At 36.8% G+C, this 10,464-nt stretch overlaps 1 protein-coding gene across 1 annotated transcript; it reads right to left on the bottom strand.

The window, feature by feature from the left end:
• Positions 1-2,676: 2,676 nt before the first annotated feature.
• On the bottom strand, positions 2,677-9,555 carry STEAP1 (six transmembrane epithelial antigen of the prostate 1). Its single transcript, XM_010014772.1, has 4 exons — positions 9,463-9,555; positions 6,729-7,241; positions 5,069-5,233; positions 2,677-3,286 (listed from the first exon to the last, which is right to left on the bottom strand). Exons 1-4 carry the CDS (start codon positions 9,553-9,555, stop codon positions 3,029-3,031), a joined length of 1,029 nt encoding a protein of 342 aa, XP_010013074.1. The 3' UTR covers positions 2,677-3,028.
• Positions 9,556-10,464: the final 909 nt, after the last annotated feature.

The raw sequence follows: 10,464 nt of genomic DNA, 5'->3' as shown, positions 1-10,464 counted from the left end.
GACTATGGATGTTGCAGAAAAGAAGGGAAGATGTGAGATTATAATCTCTACATAGTGCACAGTCATGTAGAGGTCAATCAGTTTTGTATGTTTTTCAGTGACAATTTCTAGAACACATTTTTGCCTACTGATTCATGGAAAACTAAGAATATGACAAATAGTGAAGCAATGAAACATTCTTGCTACTGAAACAGGATGAAATAACTGAAGTTTTGAATTTCAGGAGCACTTGCAACCATACAGTCTAAGCTGGTTTAAGTTAAACTGCCCCTTTACGCCATTCCTTTTTCTGTCCTTCCTGTTGGCATATGTGTATGCCTGTCAGGTGAATCAGACCAGTGCATGGATCTGGCTCAGTCATTCTTTTCCCTGCATTCCTTTTCAACTGGATCCAATTCCTTGGTCTCATTAACTTCACAGTTTTAAAAACTTGCAGAACTGAAAGAACAGAGAAGAGTGGCCAAAGGGAGGGACTGCTTAAAGTAAATGCTGCTGTCAACAGGAATTTGCATTAAGCCATCACCAGCACAGCCCTGGCTCTAGCTTCCTACTTCTCAGGAATAGTATTCTGGGATTCTGGGATCTGGCTACCTGGGTAAATTTGTCCTAAAATTCCCCAAGTCCCTTCAACAATTTATAAGTGTCTCCCAGAGTTTAAATTCTGTATCTCTGATGTAAATACATTGGAGACATGTAACAACTGAAGTACTTTGCTGACTTCGTACAGGCATTGCAAAACCTTGAACTATTGTGCTCTCTACATGCATACACATATCAATTTGCCTTGATTTTATTTTATACATGCCATATGAATAGCTTTGAATGGCTTCTTCCAAGGATTGTTTTCATTCTCCCCTTTCCAGTTATCAAGGGTCGAGTTCTGCTGTCTGTGCCACATGCTTTTTATACCTGAGGCTGTTCATATTCCTCTGTGTCAAAGGGGTGGCTTCTCTGACCAGCTGTAAACAATTAGTCCAACTATTTGACCAGAATTTAACAAAGCTAAAGATTGAATTAAATTCTCTAGCTTTTCTAAGTACGGGAGAAGCAGGTTGATTTGGGAGAGTACAATTTAATATGATTTAGCATGTATTTTGATAAAACCAAACATCATTCTTTTCAATTGATGTATACAGGGGTTGCTTGGAATACTTGCAGTCTTAGCTTTGTCCTAAGTAGTAAGTTTGAGCACACTTTATGAGTAGCTAGTGGACAATGCAGAAGACAAAGAGATTTCTTTATCATTGCACTTGCCTCAATTTGTTCCACTGGAAAAAATATTTTATTATTTTTTTATGACTCGTGACATCAAAGTGCAGGTAATATTCTGAATAAGCTTTTGGCAAGTATTATTCTTCATCTCTAGTATGACTTCTAAAATACTTGATTTATTTCATTTCTACAGATGTAAATGCTAGTGCATTGACAACCACACTTTTCCTGTTCTGTTAGAAATTTCTTAGGTTCACACTGCAGACTAGCTTCCTGTGTTTTAGAGTGTTTGCTTTTGTCATGCATAACTGATTTGACACACAATGCCACTCATTTCTCTTCAGTCTATACAGGCCACTATGTCCCAAGTTATTTTTGCAGTAGAATATTAAGTGCCAATAACAAAGCCAACTTTTAAGTTGAATGAAGTTATAACCAGGAAAATGCAAAATGTGGTATCCCTGTAGCTACTTAATTTGGCTGTTATTTATGCTCAGTGTACCAAGTCCACAAAAGTACAACAGAATCATTAGCCGCAGAATCATTAGCACCATACATTACATATTTTTTTTACACATACATTGTTTTCCTGTTTGTTTTAATACTGGAGCCATTACCAATTATAGTTCATCATTCAGATGATTCCAGCAACAGGTGGCATCATCACTCCATGTCCTAGTCAACTCATTCAGAGAGAGTGGCAGAAATATTCCTGATGCTGGGTGAAAATATTAACAACTGCATAACATATTTAAAAATAGATACTAACAAATGAATTATTCATTTAAAACTTTCAGCCAGACCTATGCAACATACAGAAAGTAAGGTTTAAATAGTTTATGTGAAAATTTTTGTAAAAGCAAGTGCATTCAGAAGCCACTTTAAATGAAAATCTAACCAAATCAATGTCAAGATTCAAATGTCTATTTTTAATGTTTTTCTTCCAGTCACACAATTGTGCTGGCCCCAGAGTAAACAGTAAAACACATTTACCTGACGTGAGTTATCCCACTGGAATAATTTGTGCAAATAAAGCTTAGCACATGTCAAGTGCTGGAGGCTTAGGTCAAAAGCATGGAAAATTTCCAGCATCAGAAACAAAAGGACATGTTCATGGAATAAAAAATGGGAAATGTTTTATCGTTTTAAGTAAACAGACACACCTAGTTTTTAGACCCAGATCTCTATCTTTTTTTAGACTGTGCCCACGCTCAGTAGAGATTTACCTTGTAAAGTTCCCTGCAATTCTGCTTGCGCAATTGCCTAAGTTCAAGGCCTGTTGGGAATACACAGCTTCTGTCTGGCTCATGTGCCAAGGTCCCCATTCTGCAGAGTGAAACACAGGATGCAGGCAATAAGGGGAATGGGATGATAAATACTCTAGTTGTTGTCCCTTTGTAATATGGAGATTTAACAAAGAAGCAAACATGTCTGTGGGAAGCAGAAAGCATTCCTGGGTTCTGTGGTATAATCATTTATTGACTTTTTGTGGTCACCTGTAACAATGCTTTATGATTGCTTTTGCCTATGAAAGAATCAGGATTGAGGCAATGAAGACCTTGGATTTTACAAATTGTGAGTCAGAAGAAAGAAATGATCAAATACCATAACAGTTAATAGACTGGAGTGTAAAATTAGTGTTTCCACTTTTTGTCTTAGAAAAAGTTCAACTGCATCAACTATTCCACACTCCTAAAGTTGAAATGAAAAGTGAGAAAGAAACATCTATGGAAAATGTGAAAGCAGAGCTAGCAGGTGAACATTTCATGGCCTTGAGCATATTTTCATACATAGAAAGGAAATGTCCATATTTAAGCTACAGTCTGGAAGTTACACTGGTTTGATTGGTTTGTGTGTTATCTTCCCAACCATATCTGATCTTTTTTATCCTTTTCCTAAAACATGGAAGGAGTAGTATGCATTTGCAAAGCAGAACTACAATAGGAAGAAAAACTGCTACCATAAATGAAGGTGGTGTATACCAAATAAATTGATTAACATCAACCCACTTATTCCAAGCAAACACCAGTGCGTGAACAGTGCATAGCAGCAGAGCTAAATATCCCATCTTGCTCTGAAAAGAGAAAGAAAATAGTAAGCTGTTTTTTCCAACTTGGCGAAAAAAGAGCTTTGTTAAGCAAACATGGAAATCAGGAGGGGCCTCAACCAACTCACATAAATCAAAGAAAAGAGACTATTGGCTTTAAATTAAAATTTAAGAACTATAATTCAAGAATCCAACTATACCCCTCTATGCCACTGTAAAAGAAAACAGATGAGGCGCATATTTCATGCACTGCTATGACACTTAGCTAATACACAGAAGAGATTACAGGCTATTCCTGAAAAAGGGTCAGTTCTCAGTATCTCAGTTTGTAGATGTCAACTGTATCCCAAATTACTTTCTTTCTGTGATAAATTATTGTAAGTTCAAAAGCAGATTTATAAATAGCTTAATGGATTATTTGCAAAGAAAAATTTTAAGGTCAATTAATATCAGAAACTCTAGTAAGTCTAGTACCATGACAAAAGCCATTGCACAACTACAGGATACTGAAGTCTTTCATTCTGTTATAGTGAAAAATTTGGCTTCGGATGTCTATGAAATACAGGAGTAAAGGAATCTTTATGCTAGAGTTACTAGTAATTTTGAGATTCTTGCTGCATAAGAATCTTGATATTGTTGCAAAAATGGAATTACTCATCAATGAAGTCAAACACTGCCTTTCCAACTGCTAAATCTACAGAATCTGATTTTCGAGTATGATGTTTATCTATCTGTTTATAAAACAGATCTAATGTAGTAGTATTACTCTTCTGAGTTTCTTGACCATATTAATTTAGTACTGCAAGCAGTCATACATTCAGACACTCTCTCCTAGACCTGTCCATGTATATTCTTCGTAGAGATGAAAACTTCTTACAAATTATGTACTTCAGAGAGTGGGTAGAATCTCAGATCAGTAATTGCTGGAAGATGCACATTTCAGAGCTACTTTTCAAATTCAGGTCAAATTTTCAAATGTCAAGTACTTAGTAAGTCATTGAATTTTAAGATTTTGGTATTCAGGGACCTAATTCAACACTTGCTTAACTTTAGTATGATCATACTGATGCCAGCAGAACTACCCCTTATTATTACTGTATATGATAGAGAACTAAGAGCAAACCAGATACTTAGGTAAACAAAACAAGCACATCTGTAGCAAACTAAGGACTGGCTGCATTTGATTATGTATCTGTTCTAAGATGTCTCCTTTTCAGAATATACCTTTTGGAGGGGTTTATGAAGCTAATGGAAAATCTTTGCATATATTATTGGGCAGAAGACTTCTTCTGGACTTTCCAGTCACCTTGTACTGCTCAGATGGTAAAGAATTGCCAAAGCAGCTCCAAGGGAGCAACAAGCATTTGTCCTTATGTACTGTGTTGTATAGGAACAGCGTTGGCTGGTTCCATACCACCTACTTCCAACTGAGCAGGACACAGGGCATTCATGAAACATAAGGTACCCAGAAGGTGACTTAAATGCTTTTGGCACCAGAGGTCTTTGACCTAAGAATGGATCCTGAAGGGACAACTGCTGCTGGTCGTGAAGTCAGATGAGCGAAGAAGTGGTTTGGAGTTGTCTTTCTTCCCACTTTATACCCTGAACCTGACAGCCTTTTCTCCTGACAAAGTAACAGATGAAATAAACATTTCTTGCAAAGAAACTGACAGAGCATGAAACAAACTTTTAGGTTGGTTTCTCTAACTCCTCTGTGTTTGATATTTCTAACTCCTAATAGTCTTAGCTGATAACATGCAGTCCTACAAGTGAGGACTAATGACATGCAATAATGACATTTATGCATACCTGAATGCAGTGGAATTCTCTCCAGGTCAAAGAGTGACTGACAGATGGAATTGATGTTATTGCCAACAAGGCCAGCAAAGCAAGTCCCAGAATTCCTACAGACACATAAATCTCCATTCTCCAAACATCGTGTTCAATCCAGGCATTTTCTTTTTTTTGTTTGACCTGCCAAATGAATATTTAAAATGACAGACTGGCATACTCTGCCGTTTGTGTGAAATACAGCTATTTTCATCATAATATTCAGGAAATAAGCCAAAAAACACAGTATTTTTGTTTGCTTGAATGTTTCTGAATGTAACTGCTATTACTTCTGATGGCAAAGTCTCCATTGCAGTTATGTGCAAAGCAAAGTTGGACTTTAAATGAGAAGAATTTAGACTTCATCAGTGTCTTGGCCCAGGAAACACTGGTTCTGAGGCCAGTTAACCTGCCATCACAGCAGGAGAAATCTTACTCTTTGACAAAAAAATTCCGTCTATGGCTAAATACTGTATCTGAGAGCTTATAACAACAGCAAATATATTAATAGCACTATTTAAGGGAGCTAATTCAGCGGGCATGCTTAATTATGGTATCCTGCCAGGATGGTTGTTTAGCTCTATTTGATTAAGAACAACTTGGTACATTCAACTTCACTGAATATAACAGTTGGTATGGATTAAAAGATTGTGATTTTAGTAAACTGATGTCAAAGCTTCTCCTATTTATGACTACTTGCAACAGCCCTTTGATGCTGCTAGTGCTCACCATGGTGTAATATGCCTGAAATATGATCATGTCTGCATCTTGATGACTAGAATCTCAAGGAAATTTCTGGTAATCCATTCAAGTCAGATTACCAGTAAGTCTGATTTCAGAGTTTTCAACAGGTTTGACTGTTTGACTATTTACAGAATTAGTAAGTAGCTGCTAACATCATACTGTGCCTTTAATAAAACTCTAGATTAGACTTTGGGAGTAATAAAAATGAACATTTGAAGTCTATACCTTATATTTGAATATTCCTTGCAATATTTATGGCACTCAACGTAATATGCAAGTATTAGGAACTCTCTAGTCACAGAGGATCTTGGAGAGCTTTGCAAGCCAATTATTGTCCATGACTCAGAAGCATGATTGAAATTCTATCTATCTTTTAACAAGTTGGTGTGCATCAGCCCAATTGTGGGCTCTGAACACATCAGTGTTCACAAATTTAGTTTGTGGCAAATACAGATTATTGTGATTTAGTTCAGCCCTCAGCTGGCTAATTCACTTTAGAAAGAAGATGTCTAAAAATGGTGCATGCTTAGTTTTTGTAGATAGATTTCAACTGGGCAGAGAAGGTTAATCCATGTTAATAGTGTGCCAAAGACTTAAATGTTCCTGTGAGGCAGGTATAATTATGTGCATCTTGCAGGCATAAAAAATCCCAGATGAAGAAAATGACTTATTTAATACACTCTGGCATAGCTGTGTTGACTCTTGACTCTCTATTACATGCTTTAACAACTAGGTCCTGCTCCATCCCTTAACAGTGCTCTGTAGGGATCTGCTTCAAAATCAAAGGAAGGCAAGGAAAACGTCTTTCCCCCCATTCAGATTTGCTTGAATAATCAAACCGAGGAATTTCTGAGCAGTTTTTTTCCAAATAATTCTGTTTCCATACCCATCATACCTGCTGGAATGCCCAGTTCAGCAGCTTGTATCTGTATGATCTTCTCATTGGATAGCAAAGGCTATAGCAGGCATGCATTGCAGCGAAGAAGAAACTGAGAAGTCCAAATTGCTTTCTTGATAACATCCATCTATCCAGCCACTGAGGAAACCTTTTATACTTGGTGCCAAAGTACAACTGGAAACCAGCAGCTAATATTCCTGGTAAATATACTAGTGCTAAAAGGGTAATTGAAACCATTGGTAAAACTTTGTTTATGACAAGGATAGGAATTTTATAGAAAACATTTTCCTTTTTGGTTATAAAAGGATATATGACATCTCTCATAGAAGTGTAAATAAATGTTAATAATGAGAGCACAGATGCTATCTTCATTGGCAAGTGCCACTTGGGGAACAGATCCTGCTTGCAGTGTTGTTCTGAAGAGTGTTCAAACTCACCAAAATGGTGTGCTTGATGTAATTTAAAAAGTGCAGCTGCTTCTGGTGGATTGGTAACTTGCATATCCGCATTCTGGAAAGGACAGAAAGGAAATAGCGAATGAGTTCAAGAGAAGATTGAATGGCAGTATTTGCCATTGAGGCTTTATGCTGTACTGCACTGAAACCATATACAAAACATACACGCTATTATGAACAAGATAGATAGTTTGAAAACATAGCATTTCAAACATAGTCAGTAGTTAAGCAAGGCACTTTTAACATAGATTTCTTATTCTTCATTCATTATCTGTAGTCATTTCAAAATAGATTTTAATTCCAGGAAGTTAACTATACCACAAACGAACATGGATTACATTCTGTGAAGCATCATTACAGCTTCTTATGATATGAGCTACAGACTTCAAATGTCAACTTTCACCTACAGACTTAACGATGTAGCCCAGATAATATGCACAATAACAGAATCCAAAGTTAAGACATTAAAATATTTCATTCAGTCACTGCTATTTTCATGACATTTGATTGGGGAATACAGATGTAAATAGAAATGTTTGGGATCCAGCATATTAGACAAGCTGCACATTGGTCAACCCCAGCATTAAGTCCTGTGGTCTTCTTCCTCTCCTTCACAAATGTAATAGTGTTTCCTTAACTATTATGAAATCTTGTGAAACTGAGTCACTTCAGCTTAAAAAGCTGATTTTTCTGCTGCCAAATAGGCATGCCTTGATTCTAGTCTCACAGAAGATCTTGGCAGAATTATCATAGACTTTACAAGGGGCTAAGCTAGTACAAAATTTTGGAGTAATATTATAAACCGTTTTACACAGAGATAATATATTTAAAGATTCATGGAAGAGGTACATGACCACTGTACCTGCAAAATTAAAATACAGTTATCAACAGTAGGACATTGCACTTGATTCAACAGAGAGCTGACCAGGGGTGGAGAACTGATAACAGGTAATAAACAAGGGGTTTGGAACTAGATGATCTTAAGGTCCTTTCTAACCCTAACAATTCTATGATTCTATGTAAGTCCTTTAATATTCTTGTGAAATATGAAGTAAAACTGAACTAATGATACAATGGCTCAGGTTTAGAATGGCTAACATGGCAGATCTCCAAAAAGTGAAATGGCATTGTCCGTTTTGAGAAAGGCAAATATTAGTAGTTTGAAAGTTGTAAATTAGCGTCCTGCTAGGATACAAGAGATCTTTCTATCTCAGCAACATTATCTGGCTTTATTCACAAGAATCAAATATTATACTGAAGCTGATTAAGGGGTGAATTCAAACAAGGTACTACTTGTAAATAAGGCAAGGCTAAGTAGGTGCAAGTCTTGTGTTCATCTTTGGATATACACAGGTGTTTTGTTTTGACAAAGATAAAAATTGTACACTGCTATCTTGTTGTAAAATCCTAACTGGAGACAAGGTAGCCTATTTCCCACCATGTCTGACTGTCTTGCCTACAGTGCCTCACAATAAAATTAAAATGCATGCTCTTCATTAGGATTTTTTAGCTGAATAGCTACTATGTGTTTATCTGATGATAAAAGCATATTTTGTAACAGTGAAGGTATAGCCTAAGTAACTTTCATTCTCTAGTCTGTGAAGAAGAGTATAGTCTATGTATTGCAGAATCCAAAGTCTGAAACAAGCTTTACCTAGAGATACCCATTTCTTTAAGAGATGGTTTGCAAAGCCTTATTCAGTATTTCACAGCCTGTGAGACAGTTCACTTTAGAATAGAAAGTTCTAGCTTGAACTACTTCTGTGCCTCAGTAGTTGCAGAGGCAAATGCTGTTGGAGTGGATTATTTTTCTGGACTTGCGTGATGTGGAAAACTTACTGAATGTGATGTGGCAATTGTGAAGACTCCTCCAAAGATAAACTTTATATTCCTGTATAAAAATTCCAAATTATTTCTACATATCTTTGTTCATCTGGTAAAATGCAACTGTCAACCAACTTCATGTAGTTTTTAGGTGGCCCAAACTTTGTGTATTTTTTATTATGGACTGTGATTAAATTCAATTAGATGTTCTTTATCGTTTTACCTCTTCATGTCAATAGTGTGACAAGACTTTAGAAGAATTGATGATATGACAGTGTGATGGGAACACTGCTTCTGGACAAAATAGAATGAAAGATTGCAATATTCTCTGTGACATTTGAGCTGCTTTTTTTACAGAACATCTGTTTTTGCAGCTTTTTAAACTTTTACACAGGTTTTTATTTCCTTTTAATTTTTTTTTTTTTAATTTACTTCTTTTACAGAAACGTTACCAAGTTGCCAAGGTTTCCTATATTTCTTCTTGGCATGATGTTCTGACTTGCATTCTGATCAGTGGTATGTTTATCACCTTCCTTCTTCTCCATTATGGAAATCCTCTGCAAAGCAAACACAGGATGTAAAACAGGTTTTGAAAAGCCCTGAACTCAAACTTTGGGGCCTATTTTCCCTCCAAATGTTTCCTTCCCTCTCCTCCACCCATTTGCTGGAGAAGGTATGATAATCTAGGGAAAGTCTGTCTTCTGAAAAGATAACAGAAAAGCTTGCTTGTTTTCTTAAGTAAAGCAGAGACTGAGAGGGTATGAATCAACAGGACAAAATCACCCATGAAAAATAAAATTTAAGCTAAATGCCCATGTCTCCAGTGGAATGAAGGCATCAACTCAGGCTGAAAGGTTTTAAATTATAGCAAGTAAGTGTGAAACTGCTTATGGAAATAACATGTAAAACTTTATGAAGATGGAGTTTGGCAAGTTCATGAGACTTGCTGATTCAAGAAGCCCATGCAAATGTGTTGTTCCTAATACTTTTTGGGTTTTCGGATTGGTCTACCTGACAGTCACTTAGGTGCTTTAGAGGTATATTCTCCCTTTGAGACTGTCAGGAAACTCCAGCTGCATCAGAGACTTCCCATATGTGCATCCCACTGTTGCGCACTGTAGGAGAGGCGCTAGCACCACACCACTGGAAGCTCTGGGAAGCCATATTAGAGCCTGACTTTCTGTGGCTACCTTTAAGACAGTGACTAAGTAGCTCTTCCATGTACCTTCATACTGAATGGCTGAATTACTAAATATGAAACTGTTTTGCTGGCAACTCATTCTTTTATACTCATAAACCTCTTGGGAAATTGTATGGACAAATCAGACTTTGATAATTGACCTTTTCTTGCTGTGTCTGGTTCCTTCAGTGGATGAATCCTACAGCCTCATACTGTCTGCTATGAGGGTTTGCTTTCCGCCAGGCCATCAGACTCCTGAAGCCAAAGTATTCTT

The sequence above is a fragment of the Nestor notabilis genome, unplaced genomic scaffold (genome assembly GCF_000696875.1).
Source record: "Nestor notabilis isolate BGI_N333 unplaced genomic scaffold, ASM69687v1 scaffold14865, whole genome shotgun sequence".
Classification (NCBI taxonomy): Eukaryota; Metazoa; Chordata; class Aves; order Psittaciformes; family Psittacidae; genus Nestor; species Nestor notabilis.
The sequence above is the reverse complement of the archived record's forward strand: the minus strand, read 5'-3'. Positions and strand labels throughout refer to the sequence as shown.

Coding starts and splice junctions, on each gene's coding strand:
- STEAP1 (XM_010014772.1), bottom strand. CDS start 9,555: ATGGAGAAGAAGGAAGGTGATAAACATACCACTGATCAGAATGCAAGT. Junction 5,234..6,728: donor TGAACTGGGCATTCCAGCAG/GTATGATGGGTA, acceptor TTCATTTGGCAG/GTCAAACAAAAAAAAGAAAA. Junction 3,287..5,068: donor GAGAATTCCACTGCATTCAG/GTATGCATAAAT, acceptor TTCTCTTTTCAG/AGCAAGATGGGATATTTAGC.